At 40.9% G+C, this 21,061-nt stretch overlaps 1 protein-coding gene across 12 annotated transcripts in view; it reads left to right on the forward strand.

The window, feature by feature from the left end:
* zmp:0000001200 (dedicator of cytokinesis protein 9) overlaps nucleotides 1-21,061 on the forward strand; it is a 73,715-nt gene that overhangs the window by 17,853 nt on the left and 34,801 nt on the right. For 10 of the 12 annotated variants that reach the window (XM_034128498.1, XM_034128500.1, XM_034128501.1 and 7 more), the window contains exons 2-3: nucleotides 14,357-14,473; nucleotides 19,278-19,367. In XM_034128498.1, the coding sequence (XP_033984389.1) occupies nucleotides 14,357-14,473; nucleotides 19,278-19,367 (207 nt within the window). Of the gene's footprint in view, nucleotides 1-11,265; nucleotides 11,543-14,356; nucleotides 14,474-19,277; nucleotides 19,368-21,061 lie in introns of those variants that run through there. The other 2 variants (XM_034128499.1, XM_034128509.1) reach the window with 2 other exon arrangements.

Raw genomic sequence — 21,061 nt, forward strand, 5'->3', positions numbered from 1 at the left:
ACTGCTTCGCCTAATGACTCAGCATCCTCTGTCTTACCTTAATAATTCATATCCAGTAGAGTATGCTTGTTGCAGAATACAGCAAAACTTTATGGTGGCATTATTTTCACTAGATAGTTTAACATGTAGACAGAAAACATGGTAGTGACAGGGCTGGATTCAAACCTAAGACCTGGTAGTTACATACTGTAGTTGATCCTACAACACACTCCATAATCTTAATATTTTGGAGTTTTTCATAGTTAATTTTAAGTCACAACCGTATACGCTCACTTAGCTTCCTGATTAGATGAAGCACAGGTCTTTTCGAAATGCAAATAACCAGCTGTTACGCCTCATGGGCGTTCCTCTAACAAGTCAATTTAATTTATAGCCGAATTATGTTGGAGGGCTTTACTTCTACTGGGGTGTGAGGGTAAATATGTATTGGCACAACATGTTTTTGTATTTGTAAGAATTGGGCCTTGACCAGCTGGTTTGGACTATTTATCCTGCAATATATGTCTTATATAGATTTATGATCCCCAGCAGCTGTGACAATTGAAACAATGTCTGTGTGCAGTTGTGCATCACTGATCTCTTTTTCTAGGTCCTGTTTAAATTAACCACTTAGTAATTACTGGCAGCAGTTTCACAGCTTGTTATTGCAAACGTAACAATTTATTCTGAATTAGGAAAGGATGGTTCCTTCTTAATAATGCAACATAACGTTAAAAGATGAATCAAACTTTCCACATGACATTGATTTTTGGCACGTGCATATTATTCCAACTAAGTATAATGTACGCATTTTGGGTTAGCAATCTGCACTCAATGTACAAATAAGAAAGAGTGTCTGTTCGCCTGAAACAGGGGATTTATGACTTTGCAGTTTTACCGGTTCTTGCATGATTGCCTCTTGTTATTTTATTGAGAGTAAGCCCAAAATCCCTTTGATCCGAGGTGCGAGAAAAGGGATAAACCAAAAAGGATATACATTTCCTAACAGATCAATGATGCATAATTCAAGTCTTGTCCCTTCCTCTCTCAGTATCTCTCTACAATTCTCTCTCTTTCTGGATCCCCTCATATACTCAGCTGCTTTTCTCAGTTCATTTCATCATACACTCGAATGTAGTTCAGTGTGTCAAGCACTACTGAAATATTAACACCGCAGCAGGCTGAAACGCAGGCAGGCAGTTACGGCTTAGTGCACCATCATGAATTTAGGGATCTTTACTTTTTCTTTACCTGTGTTAATGTGTTTGTATGGGTGTGCTTGTGTCAGCACCTTTTTAATGGAACCTGTTAAAAGGTGAATGTTTTTCACCTTTAAAAGGAAGTTTCTGGATAGATGCCTGCATGTGTTTTCTTCCAAGCGTAATGGAGGCTGTGGTGGACTTTGCTGTGTTTCAGTAAATACAGCATGTGCGTGCCCCTCTGACAAGCAGGATTATTTTTTACAATACCCATTGAGTTCATAAGGGGTCTTTGAGTGTGCGACTTGCAGCTGCAGGAAGGGAAGAAGCAGAGATACATAAACCAAGATGAACACTGCCCTGTTTCCTTGTCTTCCCCCCCTCTTCCTCATTATCAGAGGGTGAAGCACGGGCAACGGCAGCAGGGTGACAACATGGGTCTGACAAAATGTCTTTCCGAAATCTATTTATTTGGATTTGGATTGCAAGAATAGGAATAATTCCCATTTCTAAGTCAAATGGAAATCACTATATGTGTTAAAAGGCACATTAAAGAATCTGTCAGTAGACCAATGAAAAGCAATTCTTTTCTGAGCTGAAGAACCCCAAGTATCTCTGATCCAGTGTTTAAATGTTGGGGGAGGGAGGCTTGCATCACATTTAACAGGATTAATCTTCTTGCTGGAGGAGAAGTGAATGCAAATCATTTTGATTGGCTCTTTTGGTAGAGGCTTATCTTCAGGTTCAGTAAAAGAGATTCGAGAGAATTGATTCATTGGGTTTTCTAAATATTTTTCTCCAAAAACTGAAGTTTGAACTCCATAGATCCCACAGGTGAATGCATATGTCTTTTTGTAATAAGGACGATATGGAACTGAGTGTTTTTCAGATGCCCTTCAGAAAGACAAACTAAAGAGACAGGAAAGTGTTTTTCCAGCCCGTTTCCAAGATTGAATCTTTTTTCAATATACTCGCTGCCTTCCTGCTTTCATCTTTTGTCCTCCTCATTGAAGTCCAGAGACATTTAAATCAAATGCCAAGCTAGCGGATGAATCCTTCCCTGGCCTTTTAAAAGCCCTTGTATGATCAAATGTTGTCGTTCCACTCACAATATATCTGTGTTCTTGGCAGAGCGGCCAGCTTGTGATCAAGCAGCAGCTAATCTTTTATGGAAAAAAACAAAAACTCCCTATTTGATGTCTTGGCCTAAAAGTTTTAAATCCTCCCATGTCCTTGGTATGTTTTGTAAACACAGATTTCTTTGAGGCTCCACTCGGGTCACAGGGTTTCCAACAGATTGAATATTACTGCAGTAAATAGCTGATGTTTTAATACAAAATGTTATGCAGAGTAGTTGATACACAAATGAACAAATGTTGTTGTACTCCAACATATAGTAGGGTGCTTACTGTACTACTGCATATTATATGCCACCCATTCAATGTGATTCATCATACATTTGTTCTGCCAGTGGCTCTAGGTTGTCAGCTGAACTAAATAAGCATTCAGCCATATTGCTGTTTGCCTGACCATGGAATCAGACTCCCTCTGGATATAAGACTCTGTTTTTCTAACCTATTTATCCCACAATTATTCATCCGCCTCCCAAAAGGAATCTCAATTTGTGGAGTAAAACATTTAAGGGATTGATTCATTTAATGTCTATTCAATTTTACATTATGTAAATGTGGATATGAAAGAATAAAAATAGGGAGAATTTAGATAGCACATAGTAGTAAGCGAGATGCGAGGCTCAGCATTGGTTGGAGCTGCAGCGGAGCTCACACAGCATCCTTCATCCCCCATCCCTCGCTCTCTGCTCTACCTCACTCACTCTCTCACTCACTCACTGTATCTCGTCCGCTGACTGAGGTATTCCTGCGAGCTCAGACTGGGGCAGCTAAGAATTACAGTGAGACTGAATAAACTCATCCTCCAGCTGTGCTCCTGGGCTCTCTTTTCTGGATCCTTTTTGCCCGGATACCAGTGCACTCTCCCCGGGTCGGGAGCTGTGGATTTGCAAGTCAGAGTCAGAGATCATGGACCAGGGAGGAGCAGGGGGCGAGTGAGGAAACTGGGTCACTCACTCCTGACTGATGCCTGTTTGGACCTGGAGGAATGGGTGCACCACCAGCGCGGTGGTGTTTGATGGTCTGCGTACGGTGTTAGAGCGGAACTGTAGCGACTACATCTGTAAGGGAGGGGAGCCCATCGGGCCGTCTGAGGCTGAGAGGGCGCTGAGCCGGAGAGAGTCCAGAGCTTTCCCAACACCCAGAGTACTCAAGGTGTGTGTGTGTGTGTGTGGTGTGTGTGTGTGTGTGTGTGTGTGTGTGTGTGTGTGTGTGTGTGGTGTTGTGTGTGTGTGTGTGTGTGTGTGTGGTTAGTGTGTGTGTGTGTGTGTGTAGTGTGTGTGTGTGTGTGCTGTGTTGTGTGTGTGTGTGTGTGTGTGTGTGTGTGTGGTGTGTGTGTGTGTGTGGTGTGTGTGTGTGTGTGGTGTGTGTGTGTGTGTGGTGTGTGTGTGTGTGTGTGTGTGTGTGTGTGTGTGTGTGTGTGTGTGTGTGTGTGTGTGGTGTGATGTGTGTGTGTGTGTGTGTGTGTGTGTGGTGTGTGTGTGTGTGTGTGTGTGTGTGTGTGTGTGTGTGTGTGTGTGTGTGTGTGTGTGTGTGTGTGTGTGTGTGTGTGTGTGTGTGTGTGTGTGGTGTGTGTGTGTGTGTGTGTGTGTGTGTGTGTGTGTGTGTGTGTGTGTGTGTGTGTGTGTGTGTGATGAGATTAAGCGGATGATTAATCTATAAATAAAATACTTTTCTAACTAGTTTTTTGCTCTTTCATCCAACACGTAATCATGCTGTATCTATTATTATTTTTCTCACTTCTTCATACAACTAGTGATGATGTTAACAAATAGCTAAACCAAGTTGTATAAAACAGAAAAGCAGAATATACATTTTCTTAGTAAATGAATGATGCAAATTATTTTTGATTCATTCATTCAGAACCAGCACAGTACATGCTGTGTATAGCGTGCTGCCCTTTTCATTTCTAAAACATAAACACTACTCCTCCTAAAGAACTGGGCCTGAGTGGGTCTTTCACTTTTACATGTTTTGCAAATTATTTATGCGGCATTCCTTCCCTGATTTCTTCTATTAGGACGGCAACATGCAGGACATACATGTTATGAATGATTCAAATGTTTCTGATATTACAATATTTATGTGCAACCGTTTCACCACATCAACAAATCACTCATTTGACTGGCACTGGTTCTGGTGTCTGTCACATTTAATTGATTACATACGCAACTAAAGCAATAACACTCATCATCGTCCTCACTCAGCCTTTTGAGAATGCAACCGTCAGTGTTAACAGTGTGAAATGTAGGGCAGTGGGAGGGCTGGATCTTGCCTCTGCACTGCTGCATGGGTTAAAGCCTCTGTGGGCTGGGATGAGGATGAGGGGGTGGGGGGGGTGGCAGTGGGACAGTGAGCTCTGTGTCTGCTGGAAATCAATCACCGCTCTTCATCTGTGAACCAGCGGGCTTGGCAGGGCTTCTGCTGCTCCGTACCAGCTTGCCTTGCCCTTCTTGTTTGTGTTGCTTCCTATACTGTCTGTGTTTGTGTGTGTGTGTGTGTGTGTGTGTGAGTGTGTGATTACTCGTTCCCGCCGGTGGTTCCTCGGCTTCACAGCAGAGAGCAGAGTGACAGTGGCCCTGGCTGAGAGCAGGGATTTAGGTCAAGGGCATGGTTGCTTCTTTGGCTCAGGGATGGTCTTATCATCCAGACGGGGTCAATTAATCCTCCGTCAGCATTTCGCAGTCTGGTAAATCAATAGTTTTACCAGAGGATGTGGTTTGCAACTGTATGGCAGTTAAAGGTTATTAGCCAAGACAAAAATAGAAAAAATAAATGAATCCATCTATAAATAATGGAGTTAGTCTAATAATACGAATGGATAGGAATTATTAGAATCATTTTCAATGTGTGTGCACTCAAATGTGAATCAGGAGTGCCTACCATCCCACAATAAGACAAAACAGTTAGTATTTTACGGGCTGCCGAGCCATTCAGATTTGGCTCCCCTTCCTATGTCAAATATAGGCCTATTAGAATAAACTCGATAACTTCATTAATGATTTGATACATACCTTTCCAAAGGTGTGCCATATTTCTATCTGCAGCTCTATAGCTCGCTCTGTCCCACAACAATGTCCCCACCCTTTGGCATGCTGCAATTTTCAAGCTAGGAGGCTGAAATGTAGCATACAGGTTTGGGAGTTTGTGTGTGTGTTAAAGCGTGCAATGTCACAGCAATGACGATTTTGTGCTTGTTATCACACAACTAACTGTTTTATTTGAACATGTTGTCCGCTTCGACTCATCTGACAACATTTTATTTTAGTTTGTGGGCACCTCTATAGGGTCCAAATCTTATTTTGTAGACACTGACTTCAACAGCAGCATTAAACATGGTCCTGTGTACAGGATGTCCTTCCTCATCACGATTTGCATCTTTTTAATCCATTAGGTTATAAAAGGATATGCACCCTAATGTCTATCCTTTCAATCCTTCTGATTGCAGCAGGTAATTATTTGGGGGGAAATTTAAAACCGGATTATGGGGTTAGAGGCCAGGCACACACACACTCAGAGACAAAGCTGTGTGTGGGAAAGTGATCTGTACTCTAGGCATGGATATAAGTAATGAAATGACCTGTTAGGGCTTTTTACACTGCTCTGTTATTTCACTCGCTGATTGCAACAGCTCTGCCTTTTCCTTCCTTGTGGAAACTCGCATCTCGTTCTCCCTCAGGAAGGGATCTGCCTCCACAAATTAAAGTCACTGGTTTGAGATAATGCATGGATGTGTATGCTGTTCTATTTCGACAGTGTTGTGTTTCTCTCATGCTCTTGAGAAAGCAATCAATTACACCTCTCAGCGTTAATGTATCGTCATTCTTTGCTTTCACAAAAGTTCAGTTTCCTTCCTTTTATTTCTATGCAATGTTTGAATGCTGTAACTGAAGCGCTGAATCGTCTGCCAGTTTTATCAGAGGGATGTTTTTTTTGGGATAGAAAGAGAAAGCTGTGACGTCAGCTTGGTCACACATAAAAGCGTTTTTTTATCCGATTATGTTTGGGGAGTAATTCTTCTAACTTGGACCTGTGAATGTTTTCCTTTCAATGAACCATGCCTAATGAGTCGATTATGCTTTGTTTATAAGTTCTTCATTTTGGGGAGTTTACCAGGTCTGCATCTCATCAACCAGAAACCAGTCACAGATTGTATCCATTTCATTGGTTGAATTTCTTGACTAATGCTCTCCTTTCTTTCTTGACAAAGATGCGTCATACTCTTGGTCTAAACATGTGTGTTTAATATGACATTGTGAAATCTTTGTCCTCTTCTCATAAAATGGAGGATATTACTTATTTATGTATATAAATACATTCGAAAATAAATAAATAAATATTAGTTTTTTTACAATACAATATTCAATTAAAAAAGGTTAAACTTTATCAGCAGTTAAATAACATATATTTTGTATGTATGTATGTCAATTAAGAAGTTGGCCTCACTAATGAGCATAATTTCAACACAGAAATATCCAATTGTAAAGAATGGTTTTACTATTTGCTTATTTATAGAGGATTACATCACTATTGTTCCATATCGTAATTCTCTTATATCTCAAAATAAACATTAAGTCTGCTATTTTCGATCGGTCTTAAAAAGTATTAAAAGTTGATAAATCAATTTAGCGAAAATTAAGGCTATTAAAAAGTATTAAACGGCATTTTCCAAGGTATTACATTGTGTAGCTTGTTTTCAATAAGTATATCAATTGTCCAAAGAGGTTGTATTCTACAGTTTGCCTGAATGTAATCATTGCGTAGGTGTGTAGTGTGATTCTGTGTAGTTTATTTATGGCATCCCGTTGGATGTGACGTCATCTGAACAGGACATCGCACGCTCACTGCTTGATAGCGCGTGAAGGTCCGTTCACGCCAGTTGTTAAACAACATCGTTATGGGGAAATGCAAGTTTGCGTCCAAATAGTTGGAAGATAAGGAGGAAGGACAATCAATACTGTATATAGTAAATGTAAGGTAAAGTGTGTCGCCAATGTAACCGGTTAAAACTCGAAGTGGCGATGAGGTCTTAAAATGTATGGAAAGTGTCTTAAAAAAGGTCTTAAAAGGTATTACATTTGACTTCAGGATTCCTGCATATACCCTGCTAAAGATGTAACATTCAAACTGTGCTTACATTATTGATGACATTGACAACCAATTACATCAATACAGCTCGTATGCATTAGCTTAATGGATTAACGGTAAAACAACCTTTGATTGGCGACAGGGATGTTTTTCTTGGTGATTGCATCCTTCTTTTGAGACGTTTCAGCCACCCTGATGCTGTTCTCAGGACGTCAAAGCTGTGTGTGTGTGTGTGTGTGTGTGTGTGTGTGTGTGTGTGTGTGTGTGTGTGTGTGTGTGTGTGTGTGTGTGTGTGTGTGTGTGTGTGTGTGTGTGTGTGTGTGTGTGTGTGTGTGTGTGTGTGTGTGTGTGTGTGTGTGTGTGTGTGTGTGTGTGTGTGTGTGTGTGTGTGTGTGTGTGTGTGTGTGTGTGTGTGTGTGTGTGTGTGTGTGTGTGTGTGTGTGTGTGTGTGTGTGTGTGTGTGTGTGTGTGTGTGTGTGTGTGTGTGTGTGTGTGTGTGTGTGTGTGTGTGTGTGTGTGTGTGTGTGTGTGTGTGTGTGTGTGTGTGTGTGTGTGTGTGTGTGTGTGTGTGTGTGTGTGTGTGTGTGTGTGTGTGTGTGTGTGTGTGTGTGTGTGTGTGTGTGTGTGTGTGTGTCCTGCTGACTGATACAATGGCCCATTATCTCCAGCACTCAGGCTCATGTACTTAAAATAAATTCTGGCAACAGCAGTTAGATTTTTCCCACACAGCAGCATTATTAATATTCAATACTGATCAATCAAAACTGCCCTAAATTCTCGTCACTACCTGTATTTAGCTTTAGGTATTACAACAATGATACATATATATAGTATATTGTACAGTATTGTCTCCAGACATTGTTGTGTGAGACGACTGTCTTTGCCTCATGATTACATCCTGTTGTTTCTGATGCCATTGTATCCCACGTCCTACAGCAGTAACGTCATTAACAGAGGGTGTAGACACGCTACAGTGTCATTATTACCTCCATGTTAAAATCTCATTCTCAGCTCACAGTCCAGGCCTCTCTCGGGGATGGACTGAAAACAGGCTTGAGGATGGTGGGTCCTGGTGCTGTTGTAGCGGGGCGGCGAGGGGTGGGCCGTGTTTTTGTTGCATTCCAGGTTACACCCTGTTTTGCTTTGGCTCATGCTGGGATGGCCTGGAGATTGCATCAAGCCTGTGTTATGTAATCAAGAGGCCCGGCCATAGTCATGTCCAAGCTGAGCATTACAACATGATTGATGGAGAAAAAAAATACAAATGTGAAAGAGTTGCACAACAATAACGACAAACAAATGAAACTGCAATGAGAGCAAGAAACCACCTCAATCCAGACAACTATAATACTATGCACTAAGTATTGTAATGTACATAAAACAGCAGTTTACTTAAAATGTTTGGGTAAATGTCTTCCTAGGGACACACAGCATTACTTCAGGCGTGGTAATGTTAAAGGAGCTTTATTACACTCTGACATGCCACATTTTGACTGGTCAACAACACTGTAATTAAAAACAAATATTACTATATGTACATTTATAAAGATTGATTACATTTGATTATTGTGCAAGATGATGTTGCATGGGAATTCAAATAAAGCCACTATTGCTCTTAGTGTTGACATAATTAAAACATCATAGTCTTGTATAGCGTTATAGGGCAATGCCAAAATCAGAAGAATAATATAATAAAAAATGACATTCTGCCCAGTTACAGACCTCAGTTGTTTTTCATCCCTCTGTACTGAGTCATCAAAGAAACAATCTATTTGTGTCCGATAGTTACTTCCAATTCATTACAACACATGGCATACTTAACCTTTTTTGAGCAAAAAAACACTTTTTCTAAAACGTCCTGTCCATCTGCTTTTGGCCATTGGAAAACTTCGTTGCTCAACACAAGTGTTTGTTCTGCCACTAAAAGGCTCAGTGGGCCCTCCTGCTCAGCCAAATCGCCCCAAAGAAACACATTTGAAATGGTTTCCATGGATAAATCTGCATGACATTACAAGGTCTGAATTTAATTTAAGAACTGTGCCACGCCAATCATGTGTACACCTCTATACCAGGGCTGCGGAGTAAAAGGGAAGTGTCTGAAGATAGTTATCTCTTCAGATATGAGATGTCTTTGTTTAAACTCAAAGATCAAAGTCAAACAATTAGTTCTCTATGCACAATTAAGTACATTAAAGGAAATGTCCAACAATGTAAGTGAGTTATCAGTGTAGCCTGTAATCTTAATGTAGCTCAATGGATAGTCCACCAAATTGCATTTGCATTGAACAATAAAATGTCTACTCCTGTTCCTGCAGACTTTGATTGGGCAGAATGCAAAGTTGCCATTTGAGGGAAAACAGAGTGTGATATAGTAAACAAGAATGTGTTTTACAAATATGAAACTGTCCAGAGAATTGTGGTTTGAGGAGGGGTGGGAGTGCACTGCATCGTCTGCAGTGAGCATCCAAAGTGGAATTTGGTTAGGATAAACATCCAATGAAATGTAGCTCTTAGAGAAGTTGAAAAAATATATATAATCCTGATGCATTTTTTTGTATTTTGCCATTTTCATTCTGGAAAGCACCTGCTTGTTATTTACTTCCCTTTTATTTGAGAAACATTTGAGTTCAACAGTGATATGTACATTATAAAAGTGACTAAGAGCACACAGGTATCTGAGACAGGAAGTGTACCTTGACTCACTTTGACGCTTGGTGAGCCCGCATTCCCCCAGGATGATAATCATGTGTAACTCACCCTTCAGAGCCTGCTTGCACCTGATGCGGAGGATAAGCTTATATCTATAAAACACAAACAGAGAACCCACATAGATCTGGATCAGTGACAGAGGGCAGTTCACTTTTATATTCATCTTTTCGGACGCTGTCATCAGAATGTGCTTTGTGATGTGCCAGACAGAAGTGATCTGATCTTGTCTCTAACTCTGTTTGTGAAATCTTGAGGGCATCATGGTGCACCCCAATACCAATCCCTGTGTGGGGCCCATAGGGTCATGTGACTGTGAGAGGGGAGCAGCTGACCTGGCCCCTCCCCCCATCGCCTTAGGCTTTAAGATACAGGCGTGAAAAGATAACATCCTCCCCTGCTGTGGCCCTATGAGGAATCTGCAGGTCGGGCCCACTCCTCTGTGGGTCGACTGGGCTGCGTCGTGCTGGAATGCCCCTCGAGCAGTTGCATCAACAAGCAGCGAGACAGAAGCTCGACCTAAACACAATCTCTCTGGTTACTAACGGTTACAATCTCAGCTGCAGTCAGAGCCAGCCGTGAAAACGTCAGTGACTCATTTGACTGTCATAGTTTGTGATGACTAACTTGATATACAGCAGTGTTGCTTCAGATGGAGTTGAATGATTTGCTCCTCAGTCTTTAGCAGTTAATGCGGGTCAAGATTTGTCCATGTTGTCTCTAAAGCGCCTGCTACAATCGGATGAGCCTGGCAGCTTATCTGTGATGTTTACAGGAGAAATCACTTCTAAATCGCTGCAGCCGATTCGTCACTTGGTGCCCTCACACTGTATGTAGACGCTTGGGCGGTTTCTTTGAATGTAACACGAAGTGCCCCATTGTTGTCCCATTCTCTCCCAGCTTGTTCTCCTTTATGAAACTCAAGCCAGCTCTTATTACAGCTGTCCCACACAAGGCGTGGACAGTCCCTGACCACACTGTAATACTCGAGGAATGCATATCTTTTGTTTGCCTTTTGTCAACCCTGTGTCACTGCAGGTGGATAGTGTGGGGTCAGATATCTTTGTATGTGTGTGTGTGTGAGGGTTTTTAACTCCCCCAGGCAGCACAGCTGAGTGTAGGAGGGGCCATGTCCTCCGTCTGTGTGTGAGTCCACTGCTTTCAGTCAGACAGAGCAGTCTGAGAAGGGAGGGTGTGTGAGTCTGTGAGGAGAAATGCAAACTTCCCAAACTTTTGTCGATCGCTAGGATTTTCTCCATCGGATATGCTGGCTGCTCACTTCTCTTTGGGATCTAGCTCGGAGATATCTTACCACAGCTGTTGACAATGCAAGGAAGGGCTAATAAATCTCCAAAGAAGGAGTTGGTCATTGAGAGTCCGCAGCAGTACACGAGCTTGGCTGCAGCTGAGACTGAGGTAGACTCGGTGCCACAGGTGGTGGTAAGTCATTGAAAGACTTTTCATTTAAAAACATGTGAGACCTTTTTGATTTATTTAAAAAAGCTTTTTATGATCTGTCAGGACATTGTTTAGAGTGCATCGCTCCGAAGGTTAACCACAGTCATAAAGTCCCAAAGCAGGTGTCATGTGAACGTCTGCTTTAAATCTCTTTCATTTGCACTCGCTATCAGAAAGTGCAACGTTAGCACCAGCATAGAGGAATGTTGAACTTTACCAACACCTGGAGGCAACCAGCTTCCTCAAGTTTATTTTTTAAGATAACCTCGGCTTGTAAAACATTTTTATTTGGATCAAAAGTCAACTCTGACAACAGTGTTAACTTCCTCCCCTGTGAACAAGGTGCCCTATTGTTACATCTGCAGGGCCATGTGAAGAAGACAGTAGCAACGAGATTGAATGTATCAGTGAGTGGAGAGGCACTACACAGCACCATTGTTCATGGAAGTGAGGGTGCAGTGATGGGAGGAGGAGTGGTGCTGCAGCTAAACAGCTGCTGGATCACTGTAGAGAGGGAGTTAAAGAGATGACTTCAGAAGTCTCTGTTTTATGGGCTTTCCAAACACGACTGTCTGTTAACTTAACTGTACAGATGTGAAACATACAGCTTGCATTGTTCTGGACTTATTTTACTATTAACTGTGTTCAAAATAGTTTATGGTGTATTATAAAGACACTAGAAACAGGACTATTGTCAGTTTCAGAGACATGGACTCAACAAGAGTTCTTAATAAGCCTATTCTGAGGTATGACAATGATACAACAAAAGTGTTTCACAAGGGTCATCATGTTGGTTTTGTGGGAATGACAGAGCAGTTGCTTACATGGCACTGTATGTTTGTTCATTCTCTTGCTCAGTGCTGAGTGTACTGTGTGGTTGACCACCTTCACTGACCACTGACAGTGTGGGAGAGCCCAGAGGGGTTTGGAGTGAAACAATAGTCAGCAACAACAGCGTGAGGTCAGGAATCCATCACTCGTGAGAAAAGGGCACTATCTCTATAATGGGGTCAAATATCTTAGAAGCTACTTTGAATATCAGAATCCCTTTTTTAATTGCTGTTTTTTCTCTCGTGACTCTCTCCCTTTGTCTTTGTTTGAAAGTGTTGAACGTCCCCAGCTGTACATTATCAACTCCTTTCACTTCTGACCTTAACTCCCTCTTACTTTCTGAAGGCGTTGGTTAATTCCCCTGATGTGTCTACTTGCCATAGTCAGGGTTTTTTTCACCTAGTAAATAACGACAAAGCTTCTGTATGTACCTGGGTTTTTTTAAGGGTTCACTGTCTGTTACAGGCTGGTTTTTGTAGAAAGATTTTACACAATTTAGGTCAATTCAAGCGAGAAACAGACACACATCTTATCTCTCAGACATCTTGAAATCCTTCCTGACGTACCTGTCCTGCCTGGAAACAGATATGCATCAGACCCTGTACTGTATCCCTTCAATGGAAGAGAGAGAATACAGTTTGTTGATGTCTGATTGTATTTATTTGTAACTCTATTTGTGTTATGTTCAGTTTAAGCTGTGAATGACAGTTGACTGATAATGTCCCAGCATGCTTTAGCTGGCAGACTTGGTGGCACCATCCCTGCTCTGATATCCCCCTCCGTGTCCTTGAAACCAGTCGTACCTCCTCTGTCCTCAATGTGAGCTGTTCTCTGTTATTAACAAGGTTGCTAGCAACATGTATTCAAGCAGGTCAATATCCATGACTCTCCCTCTGAGATCATGCTAGTATTATCAGTCCCAGATGTGGAGGCAACATGTGGGCCGAGCCGTCGCTCAGCTCTGAAATCGGCCGATTCGTCACTGTTCATTTTGCACTCGGCTGTTTCTCTGGACGTAAGATTTATCCTCCCGTCCAGTTAGCTAAAGGTGTTGACAGCTGACTTTCCATCTAATGGCTACTGTAACTGTGTGTAAGCTCTATCAATCCTCAGCTTTAGTGGGTCGATACTTTAGCATTATGCAGACACTGACGTAATGTACCATAAATCCATAATCACCTTTCAATAACCACATCTGCTCCTGAGAGTCGGCTTTAAAACAACATTTACAAACTAAGGGATTCTCATCAAGTAGGATGAAAGTAAAATAGGATGTTGGAGGTTTGTTTGTTTAACGATGCGAAGGATAATTGTGTTTCATGTGGTGCCTGTAATTGAAGTGGAGTGTGATTGTTTCCTTGACATATATGTCATGCATGTTCGCTCTCACGGAGGGATAAGCTCATCAAGACCTTCCCACTGCTGAGGCGGATGCATTTACTCTCAGCAGATGGAGCCCTGATAGACTTAGTGCATGGAATATGACATATAGCATGTGTTCGTAAAGCCCAATGTGGGAGCAGCTGGCTATCAAACTCAATGTACAGTAGAAGCCGGTCAATGCACAACTCTAACTATTATCTCTACTCCTTTGCACAACTATATGCTTAATTTCTATTATTTTTACTTTCATTTATTTTTTTATCATCTACTTGGTTATAAATCAAATGTCATTGCACATTTCCCCTTTTTTCAATTTGATTTATATTCTTATTTCTTATTGTTTGGCACTTTGAGCTTAAGTTTTTGGGGGGGATTTATCTGCCATATCTTTTGTCTGTAATATGTATCAGTGAATGTGTCAACAATGAACTGCAACGTGCCCAGTTTGTTGTTGCATGTCATCCTTCTCTTCCCTCATTTCCTGACATCTCTCTCCTCGATCCAGTGCATAAAATAGCCACATTTCCTCCTATGTCTTTGCATACATCAAAAGTAACCGTGTACTTTCTCTGTGTTCTCCAGGTGAAGCCAAAGGTGATCGAGCCGCTGGAATATGAAAATGTGTTGGTGCAGAGGAAGACACAGATCCTCAGTGATGTCCTCCGGGACATGCTACAGTTCCCCCTGGAGGACTTTGAGGTGAGTTTCACACCCGTTTCATTCAGGAAATCTGGCTGTGGGTATCGTTGCTGGGATTATATTGCTGAGGAGTATGATTTTAACGATGGAAGTGAGGTAAAGTTAGTGGTCGTGTTTAGTTTAGGGACTGGTTACTGCCAGAGTTAGGGCTTTGATTTCCAGTGTGTCTACTCATGCTGTGAATAGTGGGGCGTTTGTGGTGGAAACTATCGAATAACTAACGGGAGAGAAATGTCACAGCCTAATTGCTTATACTGTAAGTGATTAAAGAGTCATTTTTTAGAAGATGTTCTTTTTATTGTTGTTTCTCTAACATCCTTTTTTACCCACCCACTTGCGTGTTTTCTTTGTTTCATGTGTTTGCGTCTTTCCCTTTGGCCCAGGCGTGGCCGGCGCTGTGAGTGCAGGGTGGGGTTGTTCACAGAGGTTTTATTTTTGTTTACATCCTTCCACGTTGTAGCGAGAGAGAGAGGGGTCAGGGGCCATCTGTTTAATTGGCTCATTCTGACGCCAATGTTGTGACAAAGCGAGTGTTATCTCCAGCCACATTGTACAGGACGTACGCTCCCCCTCACACTTTCCACGGTGAGGATGGAAAATCTAAAATGGAAATCTGGCCCAGTGCTGGTTCTTCAGGAAATGAAACCTGATCGAAATATCTTTTTTACCAACAGCAGCAGCGAGATGTGCAGGAATCAAATCTGAACCCTGCAGCTCTGTCTCACGATCCAGTTGAAATGTTATTTTATTGTTATTGCTGAATGCCCACATAAGACAGTACAAAGTACAAAACAGTAATGTTTTTACTGTATACAGAAACACATTTTACAAAACGTTCTAAAGTGCCATGATGGTCATGTGGAAGGAGGAGTTGCATTTTGATTTGAAGTGAAAGCCACTGAGGACATAAAGACATTTCTAAAAATCTTCCACCACAGCTGTAGTGGGAGTCAAATGCTCGGATAGAGTAGACAAAAAGTTTCAAAATGTTCACGCAAAAGGCTTTTCTTTCCAGAAAGTCAGAAGGATATGCATCTTATTTGATACCGTCATACTCAGGATCTCTGAAGTGCCCTTGAGTTAATAACCAAACAGCAACACATTGTATGATAATGTTAGTTTCTTAGTTGCTAGTTTATAATGAAAGGAAAATAAACAATATTAATGCACACACTTTATCAGTAACAGTAATTTCCCCTGTGCATATCTTATCTAAAAAACACTTTCTGACCCAGATCACCAAAGCTATCTTAATAGTTAAATGTGTAACAGGGATGTAAGTTACTGTACTGCTGATAATGGCTGTGTTTGCTTCTGTTTAAAGCTATTGGTTGTTACAGATCATAAAGGTCTGGCAGCTGTGTGCTCGGTGAAGGCATGGCAGCCTTGACTTTGTCTTCTCTTGTGTCATGCTCCTCCAGCCTGCTGCTATGAACATAACATAGTAGCTTTACACACAAACAGTGCGTTGTCAGGGACTGACAGGTGATTCTGACCGAGAGAATAAAACACCACAGTCACAGTGATTGAACTAAACATCTGTTTTGACCCCCACGGACTCAAGCAAGGTTTCAATCAGCTTCTGTGTCGAGGCCTTTTCAATGTTAGCTGATTTTAGTGAGAGGAGACAGGCAGTGTGGAGTCATGCAGAAAACTCAAATGCATAGAGACAGTAGAAAGTATACATGTGTTACTTGGGGATGAATGAATACCAAAACAGGCATAAATAGATCCTCTGACTGTGTTGTTATTCTTGTGTGAAACCTGTTTTTGGCTGCTCCTCATGGACAGAATTTACAATCAGGTTCTCATCTTATCCCAGCTGGCACATTAAGAGTCATGTGTTGGTAGGTACGGCTTTTGTGTGAGCCAGTATTTATATCATCTCCATCTGGTTTAGATTTGAAAAGTCGTTGGCACAAGTCAGTTCTGTTCAGTGCTTTACCCGCAAGGTTTCTGGAGAAATTTGTTGAGGATTACCGGGGGATGGGGCCCTTCCTTCCCTCAGGTGTAAGGCCCATCCCCAGCTTAAATTCCACAAATCAGGATACTGTTATTTTTCCTTTACCTCAGCCATTACAGTTTATATGTCTTGAAAGGACAAAGCTAGTAATGTTTTTTTTATATTTTGTTCCCAAACGCCACTTAAAATGAAAACACCAAAACCCATGTGTCTTGTTCTCTCAACACTTGCCAACTTCCCTACCCTGCATGCGGCGATGCATTTGTACATACATTAATGGTTCCCAGAGGATAAACCATATTGATTTTTGTAATCCCCTGAATTCTCCTTTTGCCTCACTATGTGGTGAATAATAACATTTGTATGACAACAAACCAGCACATGTGACTGATGTGCTTAAGTACATGTAGGCAAAGCTGCTAGCATGAGTGTTGACTCCTAATTTTCTTTTTTTACAATTTTTTTTTACATTTACTATTAATATAATATACGTAGTTTTTAGCAAACATTTCTCAAGCTGTAGTTATATGTGTGTTTCTTGGGACTACATTCAGCCACAGACTTGATGCATTAGTATTGATACCCAAGTATTTTCAGCAGCTGGACAGTGTTTGTGGGATTGACTATAAATGAAGGAACACCCAGTGCAACCAGTAGCTCATGTTGTCTTCATTTTTTTTTAAACAATAGGGGTTTATGGTACATAGAAATATGATTTTATTTTTGGAAAATGTATTATTGATTTTGTTTATTAATGGGATTTGTTGATAATAAGAATCGACTACAACAATGTGGTAATTTAGGGTTTATTTCACCAGATAATCCCTCGGTTCTCCCAGTTGACCTTTAGCCCGATTAAATGCTTCCTTTGCCAACTTCCTGGCTCCCTCTTACCTCCATGCCTGTTTATTTCTGCTGCTTGGGTTGTAAAGATTATCATCTCCCCTGCAGGAAACCTGGCTAGGTTAGAGGAAAGGGAGACGTCAGGTTTACACTCACAAGTTCGGTGTGGAATTTGTCGTAGTTGACACGACCAGCGCTAAGTCAAATACAAGGTCATTCGGAGGAAATACATGGTCATTTATAGGGAGAGTGACACAACACTGAAATATTAGCATTTGAGTGTCATTATAGATGAATATGCTGATTATTATCTTGAGTAGTCTTCATAAATGATGTGGTCTTTAAAATGTCAGAGAATGGTGAAAAATGTGCATGACAGTCCAAAGCCCAAAATCAATTAGTTTGCCATAGTCTAAACAAAGAAAAGAGAGGCAGCAACATACCCTCACCTTAAAGAAGCTCAAACAAGAGGTTTGGTGTTTTTTACTCAACTAAAATCTCTAAGAGAGATATACTAATGTGAAAAATATTAGGTAAAAACTCACCGTAGTGTGTTAATAATCCTTAAAATTACTTAAACTATGAGGTCTTGTGATAGAAGCTAGAAAGTTATAATGATAATATTTTTGATTATTCTTAAAAAAGGTTTTATATCTCATCAACTTGATTTTCACAAGGGATCAATGGATTGAATTTATACTTTAAAGGTTTGGGATTATAAACACATTTGACTGATTTACACATGTGGCAGAAACTTGACTAGTGTGTTTTTCTGTAATTGCGACACACACTACTACGTGGTCAAAGTACTTTCATTTGATTAAGTGTGTAGTAATTTGGACAGTAACCTTATGATATGGAATACTTCTACTCAAAGTGCTTCTCATTTCCATATAAATGTGTGGGGAAAAGATAATGGGGGTATTGTCTACATCCCTCTCATCACAGAAAACACAGCTGACCGGCATTTGACTCGCACAAAGCCACAAACCCTTTTAACTCAGTCAGCTGAACGCTTCACTTAATGGTGCTATTCATATTTCACTCTTGCTTGCAGGGATTATGTGTGGTCAAATGCACTTTATTTTTAAATTAATCCTCCTGCTAAGACCTCATGGTGATGATGTTGCACAAAGCGGTATTTTACTCAGTTTCACATGTAAACAGAGCGCCAGTATTTACACTTGGCTAAAACTGGCCTTGTGGTTACACTGAGTGTGAGATTTACAGCTGAGATTTACTCGAGTTTGATTCGTTTGTTAGTCTTGGTTTGAGGCTCTAACTTATTTGTCTTGTTCTTGTTGCCCCTTGTTTGATGATGCCCACCTTATTATATTTGGAGGCACTTGTAAGTTGACATCCACCTGGATCCATCTTTCATTCTTTTTGTATACATTCACATTATCATTTTAATTTGGCTTTTATGTTGTCTATGTTTTCCCCATTAATTGTGGGGTTTCTTGGGAGTTTTTCCTTGTATGTTGCAAGGGTCTAAAGACAGAGGGTGTCGTATGTACACACTGTAAAGCCCCCTTAGAAAAATGTGTAATTTGTGATATTAATATGAAAAAAACAAGATAGATGTCTTGATTGTTTCTGCTGTTTGACTACAGTGCACTGTGAATCTGTTGGTCATTAGTGAGAGGCTTAAATAAAGCATTAGCAGTGCTGAGATGCTGATTGGTGTTGCTGTACAACAGTGGCAGAGAGCCAGACTCAGGGTGTGTCTGTGGCTCCTGGAGCTGAACAGTATGGACCAGCATCCTGCCTCCCTCACACACTGCCCTTTGAACACTCAGAAAGCCATTTTTCAATCATACAATAATATTTAAAAGAACACCCAGATCAAATGTGTCCAGCTGAGACCATAAACTGTGATACTTGGTGTCCAGCTTGAGCAATGTCTTCCACATTTCGCTTTCATTCTTACAGTCATAGTTGTTGTAATTCCCCTGCTCTGTTTCTCTTATTGAAAGAAAACATTGTTTTGTTTTGCAGATTTCAATTTTGAGGCGCCAAGGGAGAACCCTCTACCCTACACTGCCGGAAAATGCAGAGCAGGAGGCCCAGAGTGTGTTCGTCCAAGAGGTAAGCTGATTTAAAGGCCCTGAAAACACATTTTCTTAATCAACTGCTTAGTGTGACTAATGGGGTCATATGTAAACAGAACCTTTTCCTGCCAGTTTCGTTATTTCACGTTAGAGATTTCTGTGTTTTTGTTTTTGTCCTGGAAGAGCTCAGAGGGAAGAAAGTGAACCAATCTGGACTTGGGGTTAAAAAAATAAAAATCGAACTGTTTGGAAATGTTCACTGTTAAAGGTGGGGTAGGTAATTTTGGAGAAACCAGCTCGAGTGCGCTAGAATTTGAAAATACACGACCGGAGAAAATCTGCCACTTCCTTACTGAGCCCCGCCTCCAACACACACGAACGCGCACATGACCAATGAGGGCACGAGATAAGTTTGTGCACAGATGGAAGGCTGACAGGCAGGTCGGCCATCCAGTTATTTTAGCCGGCTAAAATGATTGGTCGTGCTTTTTACAGTATTACAGCTTCCACAGATGACATTTTTTTATGGATTTTTTGTCAAAGCACTTAAGATATTCATTGCTATCGGGATGTTAAGAGCATTCCATGGAATATAACAAGTGTATCTCGAGCCGGTTTCTCAAACTTACCTACCCCACCTTTAAGTCTATATAATCTTGATGTTTATGCCATATACTTTGTTCAGGTGTGTATTAACACAAATAAAAAAACACAAAGCATACATAAAAGGATTCACAAAATAATGATCTATTATACACAAGACAATTGAGTAAAAAATACTTCATTCACTACAACTGAATACAAAAGTATAGAAAATGTTTTCTTTTAAATACAGAGCATTAAAAAACTGGTATCAATAGGTGGAACATCTAGAAGAAATACATTAGGTAGTGGTTAGGAAAGTATATCACTCTCACGTAAACAACACAGACACACCGCTAACGAATTGTGACACTAATGTGACAGATCACCCAATTTGTTACCTAACATTAGCAGCAATGTACTGGACATCACAGCTAATAAGGAAACCTCTTTATCAAGGTGCAAGGCTTTTATTGGTCATACGAACATAGCTACAGTGTAGTTATGACGATGAAAATCTTAGGTCACAGGCTCCTCCAACTGTATGTCAGCTAAACAAAGCATTCATCTAACTTTAAGTGTTCTGTAAATGGTATCTTAATTCATTGCAGATCATTGCAGGAGGTACTGTAACCAGACTATTACTGTGTTTCCTCAGTTATATCTAGCAGGGAGGTAGGAATGATAAGTGCAATTCATTTCTACAGTCCTAAAGTTTATCATCACTTCTGGTTATTGTCTGTCAGTGTTGGTTTATAATGCAGAACATTACTATTAAACAAAGGTTCTTAAAAACACACATTGACGCTTCTTTGTATGTTGGGTAACTTAATTGCAGTTGGACTGAAACAATGTTATTTCCAGCTAAAATGATAAATCATGTCTAAAAAAACGGGAAATGTTTCTTCCTTTTAAACATCACACTAGTTTAACATCCGGCCATGAACACTGCTTTTACTGTCTTTTCATGCCAGACAACAACTGGCAATTCACCTTCCAGGTTAGGGGTCAGGGTTTAGGCAGCATTGTCTGAAGTCATAAAGAAAGCTCCCGATCAAGTGTTGTGTGACATCACCGGGACAGCTGTGTGGATCAGCCCAGCAGGAGCCTCTCTGTTTCCGATCGCTGTCCTGATCAGGTTGCACTTGG

Source organism: Trematomus bernacchii, unplaced genomic scaffold (genome assembly GCF_902827165.1).
Source record: "Trematomus bernacchii unplaced genomic scaffold, fTreBer1.1, whole genome shotgun sequence".
In the NCBI taxonomy this organism is placed as follows: Eukaryota; Metazoa; Chordata; class Actinopteri; order Perciformes; family Nototheniidae; genus Trematomus; species Trematomus bernacchii.